This window comes from Myotis yumanensis, unplaced genomic scaffold (assembly GCF_028538775.1).
Source record: "Myotis yumanensis isolate MYYU_CA2020_CCGP unplaced genomic scaffold, mMyoYum1.0.hap1 SCAF_6, whole genome shotgun sequence".
NCBI classification, from domain to species: domain Eukaryota; kingdom Metazoa; phylum Chordata; class Mammalia; order Chiroptera; family Vespertilionidae; genus Myotis; species Myotis yumanensis.
In genome coordinates this window covers 2256160-2278764 of record NW_027223757.1, presented here as the reverse complement: position 1 = coordinate 2278764, position 22605 = coordinate 2256160, and the positions used below count along the sequence as shown (strand labels likewise).

At 38.8% G+C, this 22605-nt stretch overlaps 1 protein-coding gene across 7 annotated transcripts in view; it reads left to right on the top strand.

The window, feature by feature from the left end:
* The window catches only part of QKI (QKI, KH domain containing RNA binding), a 126559-nt gene that overhangs the window by 23975 nt on the left and 79979 nt on the right, over positions 1–22605 (top strand). For all 7 annotated transcript variants that reach the window (XR_011471795.1, XM_070417366.1, XM_070417367.1 and 4 more), the window contains exon 2: positions 18591–18733. Coding sequence is in view for 6 of the 7 variants with exons in the window: in XM_070417366.1 (XP_070273467.1) it covers positions 18591–18733 (143 nt within the window). In the remaining variant the exon portion in view is untranslated. The remainder of the gene's footprint in view (positions 1–18590; positions 18734–22605) is intronic.

The following is a 22605-nucleotide window of genomic DNA, read 5'->3' as shown; positions in this document are numbered from 1 at the left end:
CAGCAGAGGGAGGCGCTGCCCACCCGACTGGGGCTCTGTGATCGATCGCCATGCAGAGGGTGGCCTGGGCCTCGCTCTTCGGGGCGATCGTGGGGCCCCCCGACAATCACATTGCACCCATCTTGACTGGCCTAGCGCCAGTGCGTGTCATAGCTTGGTGGTCAGGATGGTTGTTCTGCTGTTTGGTCGTTCGGTTGATTTGCATATTATGCTTTTATAATTATAGATAGTGAGGATAGAAATTCCATTTAAGTTAAAATTATCACCGCTTTGCTATATGAAGTATTGTGAGAGGTGCTTCTTTGAGGCCATACCTGAATACTCTGCTTCAACTATTATTTTTGTTTACTTGGTTTCTGAAAGAGCAGGGACCATGTCTGTTTTTGCACGTGACAGTATCCTTAGGACCTCAGTCAGTGTCTAGTTCAGTGATGGCGAACCTATGACACGCGTGTCACCTCATTTTTTTGGTTGATTTTTCTTTGTTAAATGGCATTTAAATATATAAAATAAATATCAAAAATATAAGTCTTTGTTTTACTATGGTTGCAGATATCAAAACATTTCTCTATGTGACACGGCACCAGAGTTAAGTTAGGGTTTTTCAAAATGCTGACACGCCGAGCTCAAAAGGTTCACCATCACTGGTCTAGTTCATAGTAAATATGCAATACAAATTTGTTGAATGTGTGTATTTTGGAAAAACCATTATATTGTACCATGGATTATTGACAGTGTTTAGAAAAACTCAGATTATATTTTATTCAGGTCAACCTATTTTATAAACAGTTTGCACATTAGGGAATAAAAACTTACTCTTAAATTTTTACTAAATATGCTTTAAATAAAGAGTTGAACTATGCAGACTGTAAATATAGAGGTTATTAAAAACCTTGAGGAATGACAACCCTTTTGGTGCTATCCCGGCAGGGGCAGGGCAGTCTTTTCCTTAAGATTAGCTGGGGTTTTTTCTTTAAGGGAAAGCCATTCATATTGAGATGCTTGTGCATTTTATCTTCTCATTTGATCTAAAATACATTAGAGAGTTTAACATTGATATAACAAACATATGTTATTAACCAAGTGTTTCAGAGTCTCACAAATCCAGAATAAAGAGAGTCAAGCCCTAATCGGTTTGGCTCAGTGGATAGAGCATTGTCCTGCGGACTGAAGGGTCCCAGGTTCGATTCTGGTCAAGGGCATGTACCTTGGTTGTGGGCACTTCCCCAGTAAGGGGGTGTGCAGGAGGCAGCAGATGGATGTTTCTCTCTCATCAATGTTTCTGGCTCTCTATCCCTCTCCATTCCTCTCTGTAAAAAAATAAATAAAATATGTTTTTAAAAAAAGAGAGAGAGTCAAACCCTTTTGAGGAGGAAGGATTCATTTCTGATACTTCTCAAGGAAAAAGGAATGAGGATAGGAACATAGAATCATGGAACAGACTGACAGATTTCAGAGGGAAGGCTGGGGGTGGGAGGGTAAGGGCAGTTGTGGGGAGAGGGGGAGAGATTAACTGGGGAATTCATATGCATATATGCATAGCCCATGGACACTGACCATAGAGTGGTGAAGGCTTAGCAGGGGCGGGTGTGGGGTGGAGGAGGTCAATGGGGATAAAAACACAAAGGGGGCATCTGTAATACTTTCAACAATAAAGATTTATTATTTTTTTAAAGATATTTTAAAATAAAAGGTATGAGGAATCAAACAAATAAGCCTATTGATGCTTGAGTAAAGTTTTAAGAATGCTTTGTAGCTTTGCATGTTTTTGTGGTAATAGTCCTAATGAGGTTTAAGCGATGTTTTTCCCCCCAAGGATCTAGATGTTGGGAATATAGCAAAAGACAAAAAACAAAGCTATCTGCCATCCGGATTTTACATACTTATGTAGGAGACAGCAATAAGCAAGAAATACGTTCTATACCATGTTAGGCATTGTGAATTATGGAAATACATTGAACAGGATAAAGGGGATCAGAGTCTTCTGATGGATTGGGGGCAAGGTTCAGTATTACACAGGGAGGTCTGAGAGGGCCTGTTGGAGAAATTGACATTAGGGCAGAAATTTGAAGGAGGTAATGGAGTGAGCCATATTCCTCTGGGTAATAGCTTTACAAATAGAGGGAATAGTCAATGCAGAACTGTGAGGACAGGGCCAATAATTCCTTGTGTGGCTGTAGCTGTGAACGATCAAGGGGCAGGGGGGTTGGGGGAGGGGTAGATTGGTTAGGAGAGGGGGTCAGAAAGATAAGAGCTGCATGGTAAGAGGGAGCCTCTGGATGTTGTGGGTCCTTGCAGATCTTTGTGAGGACCTGGGCATTTACACATGGGAAAGCATTAGAGCAGGTTCTTAAACATGGTCCAGCACCCTTTTAGGGAATCAGAGGCCAAGTGTTTTCATAATAATGTCACTTGACTTTTTCATTCATTCTCACATGAGTGTACAGTGCAGTGTTCCTAGAGGCTCTGTGCTGCGTGATATTGCAACAAATTGAATTTAGAGGGAAGACAGATTGAATTCTTTAAGGAAGACAGTTAAAAGATTTGCAAAAATATAAAACAATGTCTCTTCTCACTGTTTTGTTTTGTTGGAAAATAATCTGTTTTCCATAAATTGTTTTGTTAGCATGTAATGGGCTTCACTTTTATTATAAAATGAATCAAAAGTAATTTAAAATTTTGATTTCTAGTACAATAAATATTAATAGATATAATTCTGACCAATATAAGTTCTTTAAGCTTCCTTGTAGTAATTTTTTTAAAATATATTTTTATTTATTTCAGAGAGGAAGGGAGAGAGAGAGAGAAACAAACATCAGTGATGAGAGAGAATCATTGATCTGCTGGGCTGCCTCCTGCACGCCCCACACTGGGGGTCCAGTCTGCAGCCTCCAGGTTCATAGGTCAACGCTCAGCTACTGAACCACACCAGCTGGGCCCTTGTTGTAATTTATTAAGTATGGGCTCCTGAGACCAAAATGTTTGAGAAGAGCTCCATGGGAGAGTTTTGAGCAGAGGAGTGACATATTGCTTGGATTTTAACAGGCTGACTCTGGAGAATACAGACTAGACCAGTGGTTCTCAACCTTCCTAATGCCGCGACCTTTTAATACAGTTCCTCATGTTGTGACCCCCAATTTCATTGTTACAAATTGAACATAATTAAAGCATAGTGATTAATCACAAAAACAATATGTAATTATATATGTGTTTTCCGACGGTCTTAGGCGACCCCTGTGAAAGGGTCGTTCGAACCCCAAAGGGGTCGCGACCCACAGGTTGAGAACTGATGGACTTGACTGACAAGGGGCAGTGGTGGAAGCAGGGAGACAGGCTAGTTAGGTTATCAGTGGTTTAGGTGAAAAATGATAGTGGCTAGAACTAGGGTGGTAGAGGTTGACGTGGTTGAGAATTGGGATTCTGGATTTATTTTAAAAGGTGAGTACATAGTATTTGCTGGTGGATTAGAGATGATGTGTGAGAGAATGGACTTGCATTTTCTGGTATCAGTAGGAACAATTTGGGGGACAGATGAGTTTGGTTTTGAATGTATCAAGGTGACATATTTAGAAGACATATGGATATGGGCATTTGAGTTCAAGGAGAAAATTGTTTGGAATGTCTTCGACCATTGTTTTTTTGTTGGATTGTTTTGATAATATTTTTATGTAGCAATTAGCTTTCATTCTAATAAATTTAACTTCTATGATCTCAACAAGAATGCTGTATTCTGCATTTTAAAACTCATTAAAATCGGTTTTCAACAATAGGTGAGGCCCTAACTGGTTTGGCTTAGTGGATAGAGCCTTGGCCTGTGGACTCAAGGGTCCTGGGTTCGATTCCAGTCAGGGGCACATTCTCGGGTTGCAGGCTCAATCCCCCGTGAGGGGTGTGTGGGAGGCAGCCGATCAATGATTCTCTCACATCATTGATGTTTCGCTCTCCATCTCCCTTCTTCTCTGAAATCAATAAAAATTTATTTTTTAAAAAGTGATAAAGAATATATGAGAACATATATTTTAAGCGGCAGTAAAAATGTAGTAAGTAGAGTTCTGCCAGTAGCATAACATAGGTGTTCTGAATCTAGCGTTTTTTTTGAATAGTAAACAAACATTGGCTTACTTAAGGATATCATATAGTTTCGCCATTTAAAAATAATGTTTTTAGTTCCTGTCATGTTGATATCTGTTGCTCTTGTTAAAAAATGGAAGTTTTCTTTTCTAATTTAATCTCAACGCTTGCTATAAAGGACTTTTTGGAATATTGTTTATAGTCAGTTATCTATTGTCATTCATTAGCTTTTGTTTATGAAATTAAGGTGATATTCATGGGGAGCATGATTACAGATCTTAGATTTTTCCTCCATTGAGCTTAGGTAGAATTTGGAATACAATTGAAAAAGATAATTAAAAATCAAAGAAATTGTTACCTAAGAAAAGCAAGCCACCCCTCTCTACACAGACATAATTCCTTTAGAAATTTTGGGATTTTTTTCATTCCAAAAAAGAATATGTTTCATTTTTCTGATTTACCAAATGCCTTCGAAGCCCTTAGGGATTTGGAGCTTGAAGAGGATAAAATGCACAGGGACAGACCTCTCACTTCCTCAAATACAAATGTGTAGAGCATAGTTCTCTTAAGATGTAGTGCTTCCCAAGGGCATCAGTGGTTTAAGACATTTTGGAATGTGTGATGCCAAGGAATAGGATTGACCCTATGAGGTTCTCAATTGGTAATGGAGCAAACACAGTCCTTTCCTGTGGGGCATTGACACAGACAGGCAACAGAAACGGGGTCTCTATGAAGAAAAGGAAGATGCACAGACCAAATCTGTGATCCGGTCTAACTTCATTTTACAGAAGAGGAAACAGACCCACAGGGTTAAGTTCAAGCCACACAGCTACATCGTGCAGGGAATCAGGAGTAAAATCTAGAATTATGTAAACTCATGTCCTTTTTCCTTACTACATGCAGTTACTAGATTTGCTTTCTACAAAAAGGTCATTGTTGATGGATTGTAGTTTTTTCTTTATGTTCTTATGGTGGGTTTAAAATATGTGTGTTTTTTAAGCAATGCATGGTAAACATTACTTTGCATTAGAGATTATTTTGAATGCTTTTGAGATCCCTAGTTTTACTAAGGCTTTATTTTTTTCAAAAACTAGAAAAGATATTTGCATGGCTTTCATTCTCTCCCACTATCTCACCCCCGATTAAATAACTCAGCGGGCCAAAGTGAAAGCTTTTATTTTAGCTTTTTATTTTGAAATAAATATAGGCTTTGATAAAGTAGAAAAAAATAGTTATGGAAGTTAACGTTAACTCATAAAACAGCAATACTACAATTATAGGACCCAGGAAATTAACATTGATAGAATATTATTAGCTAACTCTGGTGATGTCTTTTTAGTTTCTTCAGTCTGTGATAGTGTCACATTCTTTCATGACACTTTTATTGACAAATTTGAGGATTATTGGTGTGTTATTTTGTGGAATATTCTTCAATTGGGATTTGTGTGGTGTTTGCTCATGCTTAGATTGACATTATGCTTTTTTGGCAAGAAAATGGCAGAAATACTGTCTGGCCTTTCTGGGTGCATCCTACTAACGGTATATGTCTCTTTGGTAACATTAAATTCGGTCACCTGGTTAAGGTGTTATCTGCCAGGTTTCTCCACTATACAGTCTCTTTTTTCCTTTGTAATTAAATGTATTGTGGGGAGATACTCTGAAACTGTACCGATATCCTATTTCTCATATTTTTTGTTCACTAATTTTAGCATCTGTTGAATGGTTCTTGCCTGAAACAATTATTACTATGGTTTTCTTTTTTTTTTTTTTTAATATATTTTATTGATTTTTTACAGAGAGGAAGGGAGAGGGATAGAGAGTTAGAAACATCGATGAGAGAGAAACATCGATTCAGCTGCATCCTGCACAACCCCCCACTGGATATGTGCCCGAAACCAAGGTACATGCCCTTGACCGGAATCGAACCTGGGACCCTTGAGTCCACAGGCCGACGCTCTATCTACTGAGCCAAACCGGCCAGGGCCTATGGTTTTCTTTTTTTAAAAAAATATTTTTATTGATTTCAGAGAGGAAGGAAGAGAGAGAGAAAGAGAGAGAGAGGGAGAGAGAGAGAAAGAAACATCAATGATGAGAAAGAACATTGATTGACTGCCTCCTGCACGCCCCATACTGGGGATCCAGCCCGCACCTGTGCATGTGCTCTGATTGGGAATCAAACCATGACTTCCTGGCTCATAGGTCAACTCTCAACCACTGAGCCACACCACCCTGGCTACTATGGTTTTCTATTGGTGATTTTCTCTACCCATCTTTCTTTCTATATTTTAACTGGAATTTTGTAAGAGTGACCTGTCCCTTCTCTCCCATATACTTATTTTATTCAGTTTATGGCATTGTGGTCTTATGAATTATAACCCATTACTATCATTATCATGTTACAAGTAAGAACTTGTAAGAAAAGTATTTTTGAAATGTTCATACGTTGTGATTATCAAAAATTTAAATGACCTAAAGTATACGCTGAAAAAAATTTCTCTTCCACTTCTATATCCTGGGTATCCATTTCCATTGTGATGAGTTTATTTTTATTCTCCAGAAATATTAAAAGGGTTCGGAAAAGAGTCATTAATAAAAATCACCAGATTCTCAAGTATTATTTTTACCTGGTTTCTGATGATACCTACTGATTGATTTACTGTTGCATCTTCAGCTATTTTCCATGAGTATTTCTTAACCATCAAATTTTAATTTAAATTTTCATACAGTGCGTATTATATGGAAACAAGGACTGGTTTCCCCTGAGTATTCTAAATGAAATGACTAGAAGGCAAAATTTTTATTAAATTATACTTGATGTTTAATTTACTAACATAGTTTAAAAGTAACTAACCTCCAAACAAAATTCAATTTAAATGAGAAAGAATACCTATTCCAATTAAATAATAGGTTTTTAGTGTATTCACTTTAAAAATATCCTTTCCCCCATTCTGTTCTTTTTTTTTCTTTCTTCTGGTAGCCTATTTTCCCTTATATGTACACCAGCAGTGTCCATGTACTCATTCAGGAAGCTGGGAGTGAATGGAGGCTATAAAGACTGGTTTTTGGTGTCACCAGCAAATTGGTGAACTTACTCTAGTACAGCTAGTAATACACCAAAAGTTGGTTTATTCCATTTTTTTCTTTCACATTGTCTAATTATTATCTCTTAAAGTGAATTTTAAGATTCTTATTTCAGGAATTTCTTTATGAAACTGTAAATAAAAGGTGGTTGGACTTACTGTGACCTTGGACCAATTTTTTAAATCTCTGAGCATTATTAGTATTATTAATATTACTAGAGGCCCGGTGCACAAAAATTTGTGCACTTGGGGGGAAAGGGGGGGGTTCCTCAGCCCAGCCTGTACCCTCTCGCAGTCTGGGACCCCTCGGGAGATAATGACCTGCTGGCTTAGGCCCGCTTCCGGGTGACAGAGGGCAGGCCCAATTCCTAGGTGCAGCCCCTGGTCAGGCTCAGAGCAGGGCCGATTGGGGAGTTGGGGCGCCGCCCCCTGTCATGCACAGAGCAGGGCGGATTGGGAGGTTGCAATGCCACCCTCAGTCACGCTCATGGTAGGGCCGATTGGGGGGTTGGGGCACCGCCCCCTGTCACACTCAAGGCAGGGTCGATGGGGAGGTTGTGGCGCCACCCCGTCACGCACAGAGCAGGGCCAATCAGGGGGTTGAGGAGCTCCCCGCTGTCACTCACAGAGTAGGGCCAATAGGGGAGTTGGGGCACTGCCCCCTGTCACACACAGAGCAGGGCGGATCAGGGGGTTGGGGCGCTGCACCCTGTCACACTCAGGGCAGGGCCAATGGGGAGGTTATGGCTCTACCCTGTCACACACAGACCAAGGCCCGTGGAGGGGGGTTGGGGCGCCACCCTCTATCACCCACAGAGCAGGGCCAATCAGGGGGTTGGGGTGCCGTCACTGTCACACTCAGGGCAGGGCCGATGGAGAGGTTATGGCTCTACCCTGTCACACGCAGAGCAGGGCCCGTGGGGGGGGGGGGGGGGGGAGTTGGGGCGCCGCACCCTGTCACACACAGAGCCGCAGGGCAATCAGGGGATTGGGGAGCTCCCCCCTATCAGGCACAGAGCAGGGCTAATCAGGGGGTTGGGGTGCCTTCCCCTGTCATAAACAGAGCAGGGCGGATAGGGAGGTTGTGGCCCCGCCCCTGTGACACACAGAGCTGCAGGGCGATCAGGGGTTTTGGGCGTTGCCCCGTCACGCTGATCCTGGTGCCGGGAGCCTTGCTGCTCCACTGATCCCGGTGCCGGGAGGCATATTACCCTTTTACTATATAGGATAGAGGCCTGGTGCATGGGTGGGGGCTGGCTGGTTTGCCCTGAAGGGTGTCCTGGATCAGGGTGGGGGTCCCCACTGGGGTGCCTGGCCAGTCTGAGTGAGGGGCTGAGGGCTGTTTTCCGGAAGCGAGTGACTGAAGCTTCCAACCGCTCCTTGTTTTCTTTCTTTCTTTTTTTTTTTATTCTGGGCCAGCTTTACCTCTGAGGCCTCACTGCTGAAAACATCGATACAATGTTGCTAAAGCCCGGCTGAATGAAAGCCCGTTTCTGGTGTTTTGTTTAGCTTCTTATTTGCAACATAGTACATCATTGCTTAGAGTTGCAACTCAGAGGCCTGCAAGTGAGGCGGGGAATGTTGGAGTCCGCAGCAAGCAAGCCTCATGTTCGCTTCCAGCTGCCTGGCTGCCAGCCGCCATCTTGGCTGACAGTTAATTTGCATATACTCACTGATTAGCCAATGAAAAGGGTAGCGGTCGTACGCTAATTACCATGTTTCTCTTTTATTAGTGTAGATTACGGTATTCTTCAGATTCTGATGAGGATCAGGTAATAATTCATATAAATTATTTTAGCATGGTGGAGTTGCTCATACAGTAAAAAATAATTAGCTAGGTCTCTGGGATTTTCTTTTAGATTTGGGAGTCAGTGACTTAATCCTTATAATTTTGTATAGGGAATTCAATAATACATGCAGCATTTTGACTGAAAGTACTTCCTATTCTCCAAATGAGAATATCTTTATTTTCTAAGTGATAACACAAAAATACTCACATAATAATGTGAAAGCTAAATACTTCCTGTAAATCCATCTCTCAGAGATGACTGTTAATAGTCATTACATCTTTACTGTTGACATATAACATATTAGTTTCAGGTGTACAACATAGTGATTATACATTTATATAACTTACGAAGTGATCACCCTGGTAAGTCTAGACCAGACTGACATTTCACAGAGTTATTACGACATGATTGACTGTATTCCCTATGCTGAACTTTACATCCCCACGGCAATTTGTACTTGTATTAATTCCTTCACTCCCCCACCCCCAAGTCTGGCAACCATCTATTTGTTCTCTGTATGAATTTGTTTCTGTTTTGTTTGTTCATTTACTTTGGTTTTTAGACTCCACATGTAAGTGAAATCATACGGTATTTGTCTTTCTTTGTCTGACATTTCACTCAGCATAATATCCTCTAGGTCCATCCATCATGCTGCAAATGACAAGATTTTATTTTACTTTTTACTAGGGGCCCAGTGCACAAATTCGTGCACCTTGAAAGAAACTGTGGGCTGCGAGGCTGCAGTAGGCACAGGGGCGGGTCTCGGCCCATCCTCCGCGCCCACACTTGGTCCCTCCTGCCACAGCCCCTGGTCCCCTTGTCTGCTGGCAGCCCAGCTCCTGCCGCCGCCACTCCCATGCACTGAAGGTGCTGGCTCCACTCACACCTGCTGACAGCGTGGAGCGATTGGGGTGAGTGCCAGCAGCAGGTGTGAGCGGTGGCTGCTGCCCCAATTGCCCCTCAGGAGCAGGGGGAGGTGGAGAAGCCCTCAAGGGCGATCCAAGCCAGCAGCCGCTGCTCTCACCCGCTGATGGCGCCGAGTGAGTGGTGGTCCTGGCTGCGGGTGCGAGCGGGGCCAGAGTTGGCACTGGGTGCGAGTGGCAGCTCCAGTGCCAGCAGCGGGTGCAAGCGGGGCCGGGGCCGGCTGCAGGTGTGAGTGCCGGGTGGGACCGCTGCGCGCAGGAGCAAAGAATTTTCAGTGACCACCAGAGGCTCGCCCTTATGACAGCGACTGGCGGAGCCCTGCCTTGGTCTGGCACCCCCACTCACCTGCTCCACCATCCCACTGCGGCCAACACCCGCCATATTCCATGCACGCTCCCTGGTGGTCAGTGCACGTCATAACGACCGGTTTTTGGTGGTTATGCTGTTTGGTCTATTTGCATATTAGCCTTTTATTATATAGGATGTCAGTCATATCCCATTGTATATATGTGCCACTTCTTTTTTATGCATTCATTTATTTTATTTTTGTTTTTTTAAATATATTTTACTGATTTTTTACAGAGAGGAAAGGAGAGGGATAGAGAGTTAGAAACACCGATGAGAGAGAAACATCGATTCAGCTGCCTCCTGCACGCCCCCTACTGGGGATGTGCCCGCAACCCAGGTACATGCCCTTGACCGGAATCGAACCCGGGACCCTTCAGTCCGCAGGCCGACGCTCTATCCGTTGAGCCAAACCAGCTAGGGCTATGCATTCATTTATTAATGGACACTTAGGTTGTTTCCATATCTTAGCTATTATAAATAATGCTACAGTGAACATAGGAGTGCCTATCTTTTTTAATTAATGTTTTGGATTTCTTCAGATATATACCCAGACATGGAATTGCTGGGTCATATGGTTGTTCTATTTTTAGTTTTTTGAGGTGTAATAGCTTTGTTTGTTTTCTTAAATCCTCACCCAAGGATACTTTTTTCATTGCTTTTTACAGAGAGTGGAAGGGGAAAGGAGAGAGAGAGAAATAGAGCTAGAGCAAGAGAGAGAGAAAGAAAGGGAGAAAGAGGTCAATTGGTTGCCTCCTGCACTCTGTGGGGATCAAACTTGCAACCTAGGTGCTTTGGTTGACATTCTAACCACTGAGCAATACCGGCTAGGGCGAGGTGTGATGTCTTTTTTTTTAACTTCTGTGTCTATCTAAACACACATACTTAGTGTCCATTGAATCATTCATTAGACATTTTTTTCTGTGACTTTTGAAAGAGTTTTTTGTTTTGTTTTTTCAGGAAAATGCAGCTACTGTTACATAACTTTCAAAAACATAAAACAACTCCTGAGAACATTCATGGAAATAGGATGGACATTTTTATAAGACTTGCTGTTTCACATTTTTTATATGAAATATATCAACAGTTTTGCACAATTGTTGATTTTGACAATTTAAAGGAGGGCTATGAAGTTGAATTTAACTCTAGTTTTTCTTTTTGTGCTTATAGTTCTGAAGTACAAACACAGTTTAACCTAAAAATAAGGTCCGATCTAGAGAATTATTGATAGCTTTTTTTTCCTTTCCACTTTCAATAAGTAGTTACCTCAAAGTTAAATCAGATTTAATTTATTCTGTTGTTTGAGTAAGCAAAACATATTCCACTAAATAGTGCATATTCTCTAATAATCAGCTTTTTAATGCATTTGCTTTCTGTACCTTGTGAATATGGCTTTTTAAAATGAGCACAGTGAAGTTATGTTATTCTATGGGTTTTGCTATGCTCAAAATTATCTTTAAAGCTTTTCCCGGTATTTAGTAAACCCTGAATTAGAGGTTTCTTTGAACAGAAGAGAGTTGTGTTGACTAAGGGCATATGACAGCACTATGTAGTCTGTGGTTATAAATACACCATATATTTTTATGTTAATATTTAATGAATATCATGTAAATAGAGACTAATATGACTAAAATAACTAAAATCTCACTTTGCTCTTTGTGGAAGTGTGCCAGGTTAGTGTCCAGCCAGAGATGAATTGCAATAGTGAAGAAATAATAGAACTCATGTAAATTTCAGTGGAAAAGGTGAAAGCTGGCATTTTAACTTTGCTTATAAAATTTACACTATGAACATCAAAGCATAGATATTTTTATAAATAGTTGGCTCTTATTTTACTGCAGAAATTAATGGAAAATGTGAAATTTAAAAACACAATAATGGTCAAATGATACCATAATTTTTTCATTGTAGCTCCAGCTGTATTACAGTGATGTGGTAATTTTTTTTATGGATTTAAGTGTAAGGCACAAAGAAATCAGATAGATGCCCAAATATAATATCTATAACATCAGAATAGCCAGTTGAGCAATTAGAGTTAGCTGCCGTAACATTGAGTACATGACATGTTTTGTATGAAAATTTTTTCAGTTTTAAAGTCATCGTTTAATTTGGGATTTTGCAAATCCTGAAAATGGTACTTTAGTGCATTTTATTTGTATATCATTGATAGTTTTTTATTTATTACTGAGCTAGTTAATATTTTTATTATTTCTCAATTCTTATTTTCTTGATTTAAATTTGTTGAAAAATTCTAAGCCAGAAAGTGAAATAGGGCTATGTTTTATTCTTTTTACCTAGTCTTCCAACATTGCAGTATTGAATTTATGCAGTTATTATCTATGTGGGAAATGACTACTTAATTTTATCAGTTAGATTTCTTACCTTATATTTTCCTATTCTATATTATTCATGTTATCTTGAATTGTGACATTGTACTTTTCCATAGGTCTGTTAGTTAATCCAATAGTTCATATTTTAAAAGGATTTGTAAAATTTTAAGGTGGCAAAGGGTAGGATGCACATACTATAATTCAGAAACAATAGAAGAGTGGTGTTGATAGAAAAGCCAAAGGCAGAAATGAGCTTGAGGCTTATGAAATGCAAGAATGATTTTGGAACAGAGCTTTTACTTAAATTCGTAGTTAGGTGAATTAAGGGGAAGGAAAAAGGCTTACGGCAGATGATGTATATTAACAGGTCACAAAACAGAACTGTGCAGTGACTGTTTTCCCTTCTATGAACAGAATTTATTTACTGATAATTGAGCTTTAGTTTTCAAAAGGACAAACATCAAGATAATTAAAGCAGAGAAATATGACTAGACAGTAAGTAGCATAAGTGAAACAAAGTTTTAGTCCTAAACAAAAATTTAGTTTTCAGGACATTGAGATTTGAAAAAATGTGATGACTGTTCAAGAAAACATGGAAAGATTAGAGGAGCTGAATGGTGGAAAGGTGACTATTCCCCAAAACTGAAAAATTTATATTCTAAACTTGATGATACAACCTATATATTCTAAAACAGATTATTTCCTGTTTAAACTGATAGATCTGGAAGGAGGTTCAGGTCCTAATGTGGCTTCAGATTTTTGTCAGGTAATTGATAAGTTGTGCCTGCATTTTAGCATGCAGGCTAGAGAAGTGTGTATTCAATGAAATTGCAGTTAGTTGGATCCTAGACTCAGAATAATCATTCCTAAAGAATGTCAACTGATAAGATTAACTTACGTCTGAAGGGCTATGTCTAGTAGAAAAGAACCACAAAAATTTTTTTAATTGACTCAGTAGGTATGCATCTGTGGAGACAGAATTGTATCGATGGTGGAGGCTTGGATTGGGACCACCACCAGCATGTCAGCAGTGTTATGTGCTCAGCAAAGAGTATAGGTATTCTTGAACATACTGGGAGGTGGGATATTTGGGACTGGAGGGTAGGCAACCTCAGTTTTCATACCTATCAGTTGTTAGGGAAGGCTGTATGGCATACAGGATTTTCTATATTAAAAGGGACAAAGACAAATTAACCATCTAGATGTCTAACCATCTAGGTGTCTAGATGAGTGGGAGGGCATAAAACCATGCTATTATGCAGGTTAGAGAAGAAGACACTAGATATTACAGAACTCTTCAAACATTTGTAGGGCTGTTATTTGAAAGAGGCATTTGACCTATTTTATGAGCTTTGGAGTATTGGGGTGGGAAGAAAGTTTAGGAAAGATTTTGGTTCCGTAAAATAAATTTGTAACATTTAAGAACTTCAGAGATGCCTAAAACAAAATTGTCTTGATCTTAGAGATATTTTTGGGTCAGTGTAGTGGGAATTTTTACTAATCTATTTTTAAACTTTGGAAAATGCTGATTTATTACTGGGAAAATTTCTTTAACTAAAATTTATTGGGGTGACATTGGTTAATAGGATCATATAGGTTTCAGTTGTAGATTTCTATGATACAAGATCTGTATGTTGGTTGCACTGTGTGCACATCACCCAAAGTAAAATCTTCAGTCACCATATATTAGGCCCCCTTCAGCAACCCAGCCCCCTTCCCTCTGGCAACCACCATACCGCTGTTTGTGTTCACGAGTTTCAGTTTTATATCTCACGTATTAGTGAAATTATATGGTTCTTAGCTTTTTCTGACTGGCTTATTTCACTTAGCATAATATTCTCAAGGTCTATTCATGTCACAAATGGCAGAATTTTTATACTAGGTGAGTAAACAAAAGTTTCTGAACTTTCAGTTCTCTGAACCACAGCTGTGGTTTGAAGTAGGTAATGAGTGGAGATGAGGGAACATTTGAGCATTGTCATGTTATGTTTGATCTAACAGAAGAACATATGAAACATACTAATTTTGAAGCACTCCTGTGTTTCATAAAGAAGCATCTGTGAATCCACCACCTATGAAGGAATTAGAGTGTCACCCATACTCATGAAATACCTTTTTGACTGTGATTATATCACTTGATATCAACATAAACCAAAGCTCTGACCACCAGGACTTAATAGAATGAACAATTTTGGAGACAGAACTTTTTAAAACATGAGGGGAAATAAATGGAGTACTTGTATACGGAGGTTGGAAACCAGTGGATTCAACTGAGTCACTCAGAAAGCAACCTCTAATTACTAATATATGAGGTACAGGCACATAAAGGTTAAATAAGAAACTTGTTTAAAATCACACAAGCAGTTGCTCTTAGAACTCAAACCAAAACTTGTTCTAACTTGAGTGTTATAAATTCCATGCCAAGAGGTGCTAATGATTTTCTGGCTAGAAAGTTGCTGTTAATAAAGGGTAGTACTCATTCTCAACTGGTGAGATCCACGATGCATTGGATTGTAAATTCCTTGAGAACTAGCACTGTCTTAGTCATCTTTTATGTACTGTTTCATATAGAATTTGTGTTCAATTATTATATTGAGTGATATATTGTAGGGACTGAAAGAAACATGGTAAAAAGACTTTATCTTAAGAAAACAGAATTTTAATTATACTGAGTGAGTTTTTGCTTTACATGACTCCTTGTCATTAGAAAAATATCAGACTTTCTTTCCTCTTGACTTCTTTCTTGACCCTAATACCTGCCCTAGTTGATGACTCCTGCTTTTGTGCTACCACTTTCTCTGTACCCTTACTGTTCAGAGGCATTAGGTTATCTGTTTGTTTATATGCCTTTCATATTATATACCTTTCATATTAGACTAAGTTCTTTGAGAGCTGGAACCCGTGACTTGTTTTACTTGAATGCCCTAGAACCTAGCTCATTCCTCCCTTCATTCACCCACCTATCCATCCAGTCTACTGAGTAGTAATTGAGGACCCGGCCCACTATGTTCCAGGCAGGATTCTAGAAGCTGGTAAGACAGAGGGTAACAGAGTCTCATGGAACTTTCAGTTATTAATAAAAGAATCACACAAATGTTTATAGAAATATAGCTTAAGTTGGAAATATGTCTTCCATTATATCATCTAGTTGGATATGTGAAGGTTATTGGGTTTTGTATGTTTATGTTTTTAAAAAAATATGTATTTTTATTGATTTCAGAGAGGAAGGAAGAGGGAGAAATGGAAACATTAGTGATGAGAGAATCATTGATTGGCTGCCTCCTGTACGCCCCCTACTGGGGATTGAGCTGGAAACGCAGGCATGTGCCATGACCAAACTTTGACTTCCTGGTTCATAGGTCAACAATCAACTATTGAACCACACCGGCCTGGTGCTTTATGTGTTTTTTAATCTAGGCATCTGAATTTTCTCATTTATAATTGATTCTCTTGTGTGTTTTTTAATTTGATAAAATGTTTACCTGGAAAATCATTCCCCCTCTCAAACTATTGTAGTACTGTGGGCAGTTCAAAGAGTATATAAATGTAATAAACCAATACTGAAGGTGCTTTTGTATAGAGAGTGGGACCAAAGGATATATGTTTACTTTTAATTAGATTAAAAATTTTTAATTCCCTTTGGTTAAATACTTGTTGTAATTACCTAAGCAATATTTGTTTCACTTGTTACTTAGTTGTTGAAAACTTGATTAGAGAATGACTGTCATATGCTTATTTAAGAAAAACACTAACGTGATACTGGCCATCTTTAGGAAAGATTGTATTATGAAACTGGAAATACATAAAATAAATAATTGAGATCTTGTCCTTATAATATAGTTCAATCCAGGATACCTTTTTTTGATTTTTTGAAAATTTCATTTGCTTTCAGAAACAAATATTTGTTTAGCTCTGATAGGCAAATTGTTTTTTAAGAGAGAAAATTTGTTATAAAATGAATATTGCCATCATTGAAGTAGAAACTGTATTAGAGTAGTGTTTTCACTAATGAAGACTTAATGACTAAGTAAGAACACTTTTGATAATGCCTTTTTGCTGTGTTGGATTTTATTTAGCTGAAAGTGATTTTAAATAAAGAAAGAAAATTAAAGTGATATTTGATAGTTCCTTAATAACAATATATTGAAATTCCATGTTTGGAAAACAAAAAAATACATTTTAAAAATAAAAAAGATTTCATTTTTAAATCCTACTGGACACAAACCTTTTCCCCAAGGAGGTTATAATCTATAGTATGGAGAGATGGTTACAGCTCATTAATGACAACCCTTATTATCAGGTACCAGTGGTCAGGAGCCTCTAGCACAGCTTCTCAACCTGTGGGTCGCGACCCCTTTGGAGGTCGGACGACCCTTTCACAGGGGTCGCCTAAGACCATCGGAAAACACATAGATAATTACATATTGTTTTTGTGATTAATCACTATGCTTTAATTATGTTTAATTTGTAACAATGAAATTGGGGGTCACCACAACATGAGGAACTGTATGAAAGGGTCGCAGCATTAGGAAGGTTGAGAACCATTGCTCTAGCACAATGGAAGCTTAAAGAATTCTTAAAAGAATTAATCAATTTCTTTGTACAGGACTTGACTCATTAAAATAGATTTCTCATACTTTATTTTAAAGAAGTATATTTATACCTGGGATGTAATAATAGTTATCTGTCATTTATTAGGTTCTTTGACACCTCTTCCCTACTTCTATCTACTACGATTTCTTCTTGGTTTCCCTCTTCTTTTCCTCACCCCTTAAATGTTGCTTTTCCAAAGGTTCGTTCAGTCCTTCCTTCTCTCTATATACCCTCTCTAACATACCTCTTTTATTCCTAAAGTTTTAAATACTAAATTTGAATATCAAACTCAGACTTCTGCTGAACTTAAAAAATCTGTGTATCTGAAGTAGAAGGCAGCCTTTGGTATTAAGTTTTGTCTGATAGGCATTCTTATGATGCTTATTTGACTGAAGCTACCATTTGGAATTTCTGGCCTCATATGCATGGAGAATTAGATAAAATAACAGATCTATATCACAGTGGATAAGAACTTGGGCTCTGAGGTTAGTTTTAATAAAATGTATTATTTGGTCTATAAATTTGATTTCTAGTAGAAATAAATTTGAGGCTTTAGTCCTGTAGACTTAATCTAGACCAGGGGTGGGCGACCTTTTTGTGAGTGCGTGCCAAAACCAGCAAAATCTCTGACTCAAAATTCTTCTGCATGCCAACCCTACTTTTTTGAGAACATGTTACGCCTACTTGATATCTCTAAGGTGTAGGTACGTATGTGAAGAACCTTGAAGAAACAATAAAATTCATTCGGGCAACAAAAACACAGTATATGATGATGAAAAATACATTTATTTTTTAATGTATACATGTACACTGATAGTCCGACAGAAAATTTTATGACTCCGTTTGATATTATCAGTGGGACTTTTGCTGCTGCATCACTGATGACAGAGATTTTACATCAGGTTTATATTTTGTGACCTTCAGAGATATGCACGAGCTACTACTTTCATCCGTCAGGCTACTCCTAGTACGAGACTTAACAAAATTCATCACTGAGAACAAAGATTCACAAGCGTATGTGGATGAAACCAAAACACTGGTTGGATCTAGGAAGGCAGGGAGAGTTAAAGCAGAGGCATAGAAATTGCTCTTCCCCTCTCTCGTCAATCCATGTCTATGGTCTTTAAGGTAACTTGTTATGTAAAATTATTTCTTTATCTAAGATGCACCTACACTGAATTTATCTGAAAAATAAAAAAGTCGATATTAGAAAAAAATTGTAAATGGAAGATTATAAGAGAGGGTTTCTCGTGCCAGCAAAAGTTACTGGCGTGCCATGTTTGGCACGTGTGCCAGGGGTTGCCCACCCCTGATCTAGAGAATGGTAGAATAGGTCAACAGTTCTTTACTTCTTTGAATTTTAACATTTTACCAGTGAAACCCCCCTGCCCCCTTTTCTTTCCTGGACTAGCAAGAATATTTTCGTCTAACTCATTTAAAATTTTTACTTTTAACAGAAATCAGCAGAGTACGGAAAGACATGTACAATGACACATTAAATGGCAGTGCAGAGAAGAGGAGTGCAGAATTGCCTGATGCTGTGGGACCTATTGTTCAGTTACAAGAGAAACTTTATGTGCCTGTAAAAGAATACCCAGATGTAAGTATGTTTTGTTTTATTCAATATTTTTTCTGTGTACATACTTTGGAATGCGGTATATTTGATGGTAAACACTTTAGCATTGTCAGCCACTTTGAAATAATTTCATGAGAGGACTAGAGATGTGAATAATTTGGCATGGATAACTTTAAAAAATTCTAAGTATGTTTTCATCTGAATGCTGCTAGGTCACTTTTGGAAATGCACATGGTAAAGACTTAGTTTTAGATTTCAAATCAAGGCAAGAGTTATGTAAAGAGCTTTGGCCTGAATGTTCGCGAGCACTAAGTACAACTCTCAGCTCATCTGTGACCTGACCTCAAAGAAGCCACAGCCTGGGCCACATTGTCTTTTCAGTAAAATGTGAGTTGGGACCATGTGACAGCTAAGAGTCTGTTCGGCTCTAAAATTTCTATGATAACAACTGTTTGCAACTTATTTTTTGTTCTTTTTAATCCCTTGCTCAACTATTCTCTATAAGCATTTTGTTGCAGATAGCCTCCTTGTTCTGTACAGTTCATTTATAAATAGCTCCAAACTCTTTGCCTTTTGCTACAAAGCCCTACTTGGTATGGTCCTTTCTATCTTTTTGGCCTTACTGTAAATGACTCCCTCTTTTTCAGTACACTCTGTAGTTACCTTGACTCTTCGAACAAGTTGAGCCTGTTCCCAGCCTGACACCTTTCTGTGAGCTGTACACTGATGGCTACTGGCCGGCTTCTTCTTGTCGTTAAGGTTTTAGCTTAAATGTCACTTCAGAGAGGCCTCTCCTGAGCATCCGATCTAGAAGCAATCTGGTTGCTCATTGTTTCACATTCAGTTTCTTTCTCTGAAATAGCTTTTATTAGCTGATATTTTTCTTTCTCTACCCAGCAAGGTATTTAAAGGTACTTAACTCAGGAACCTGTTTTTGTTATTAATTGCTGTTGCAGGTGTGTATGATATTGGACATAATAGGCATTAACTGCCTATTGATTAAATAAAGGCAAATTGGTGGCTTTTTGCTAGGTTTTATAGACTTTTCTAAAATACGAGAAAGAGTTGGCAGTATAAGGTCAGAAATTATGATGTGTAGTGTACTCTTAAAATTCAGTGGTTATATTTACAATATACTAATCTAGAGTGTCGTAAGTTGGAATAATGGAAAAAAGCTTTGATATTTCACAATTTGCTTTTCCAATACAATTTGTTATAAATTTAGCACATTTACTGTTTTTATAAGTAATTTTGGTTGCAAATATACAAAAATTATTGATAACGTAGGCAAAGAAAGAATTTGGGAGATAATTGGGTGTAGTAAAAAGGATTCGGACGTAATCAGGGCAGCTATGAGAATTTTAGGAAGACTTTGGACCTTCTCTGTTGCAAGCCTTACTCTTAACATAATTTGGAATCAGTGCCTTCCAGACTTTATCTTACTTTAGACTCTTAGAGAATGTGTTTTGGGCCAATCTGCCATGATTAGGGACATACCCTAGTTATTGGAATGATTCCTAGAGATGAGAAATTGTGATTTGGGCAGCTGTCTCAACTGAAGTCAACTACTGTTGGCATTTTATTGTCTCCTAAAAGGGGTCAGCCTTCTCATCTGCTTGTTTAGTCATTAACATAGAATTCTTTTAAGACCTTGTTAGAGCATATAACCTTGATCTGCTTGGTTCTCATTTTTCTTTAAAAAAAAAGGGGGGGGGTTCATAACATTGTCTAGATGAGTGGTTCTTAAAATGTGGTTCTAGGACGATGGTATCTAGTTGAATCAGAAACCCTGGTGGGGGGAACCCCAGCAGTCTGCCTTCCAGCCCCATAGAGGATTCTGATGCATTCAAGTGTGAGCAGCACTGCTCTCATTTTATATCGTCAGAAGGTGGATAAGCCAAGCAGACAGGTGATGACATGTGGTCCTTTTGCCGGGCTTTTTCCAGGAGGCAGGTAGAGGGCAAACTAAACAATGTCTCTGCTTTTGTGAAACAGGCATTGCATTCACAGAGACAGACAGTAAGCAAATGAATATTTACTTCAGGCGCAGTCAGTGCTGTGGAGAAAAATAAAGTGGGGTAAGCAGATCCATGGTGAGGGTGTGTTTATAGTAAAAAATGGGGGAGTGGGCATGAACATCACCTTGGGGGAGAACATTCCAGACAGAGTGAGCAAGTGCAGTGACTCATTGGCCATAGCATGTTGGGAAGGGTGGTAAGATATGAGGTTACAGAGTACGCAGAGGGGCCATACATATTATGTAGGGGCTGAGGGCTCCAGTAGGGATGTCAGCTACTATCCTGAGTAAAAGGAGAAGACATTCAGATGTTTTGAGCCAAGGAGTGAATGAACTTGGTTGGCTTTTAATAGATTCATTCTGGCTGCTGTGTGGAGAAAGGCCTTTGGGTGATGGTGGCAGCAAGGAGACTAACTAGGGAACAGAAGGGAACTTGAACAAGAGAATTTAGAAATGCTTGGATCCTACATAGATTGTTAACTTAAAGCCAGTAGGACTTGTTGATTGAATAATGGGGTGTGAAGGAAAGTCATGAGTAGCTCAAAGGTTTTGACCAGTTGGAGTTACAGGAATTGCCAATTCCTGAGCTAGGAAAGACTGAAGAGGAACAGGTTAAGGAGGTGGGGGTTCAGCAGTTCTGATTTAGAGGTGTTGAGTTTGAAGTCAGATATCCAAGTATAAGCATGTCAAATAGGTGGGTATATGAGTTATAGACAACTCTTAGCACCTCAAAATGTCTATTTTAACAAAGCAATTTAAATGAGAAAATTAGTTATAATTCATAGGAGAAAAAGTTTATTAATATAAAGCTATTTTGGTTCTCCAGGTAACTTTTTTTAATACCTTGATTTTAAATTTGTTAAAAGAATTTAAGTTTGGCCCTGGCCAGTGTGGCTCAGTTGGTTGGGCATCATCCAGTGCACCGGAAGGTTGCTTGGTGGTATTCCCAGTCTGGGCACATACCGGTTGCGCCTCCATCCCCGGTAGGAGGTGTGCAGGAGGCAGCCTATCACTGTTACACTTTCACATCAATGTTTCTCACTTCTCTCTTCCTCTCTCTCTAAAAATCAATAAACTATTCTAAAAAAAAAAAATTGAGTTTGGCAAAATTGGGATCTGCATGTAGTTTCTGAGCTTTTCTTCTTTGGGGTTATTAATACACACCAAAAGAGTAGTACTGTTTTGTGGTATATATTAGGAACTTTATCTCGCCTCTAAAAAATATAAATATCAAATAAAACAAGAGAGTCTGTCAGATTTTGGCAGTGTGGGAAAAGATTTATTTCAGAATTATGAATTAGATATTGGCCACTTAAATCTTAGAGGTCATCACATATACTCCCCCATTTGTATATAAGCTTGACTTTGTGAGTGAATTCATTCCATTTGATTAAAAAATGCTTGTATTATTATTATTATTAAAGTTTCAAAGGGGCAGTGCTGCATAGTTGTCAAAAGTATGGACTCAGACCAAGATCTCTGGCTGGCTCTGCTACTTGTTTTCTGACTTTGGGCAAATTACATACCATTTCTGGTCCTCATTTTCCTTACCTCTGTAATGGAGATAGTAATAGGGTTACTCTTCCATGGGGTTATGAAGAGTTAGAGATGAGTTTATGCATGAAAAGCATTTGGAAGATGCCTGTATACTGTGTTAGTGTTACCAGAATGTGAGCTCCTTGACGGTGGGGATTTTGTATATTTTCATATCTCCATTTACCTACCTGGTAATGTTAGATGGACAATAAATATTTTTTGTGCATATCTTTGTGACAGCCTCATTCTTTGAAATATTGGTAAATCTTTAAAAGAAACTTACGCATCTGCACATAGCACCTTGTTTATGGCAGTGTTCATTTGGAGCTCTGGTTGTGGGCTT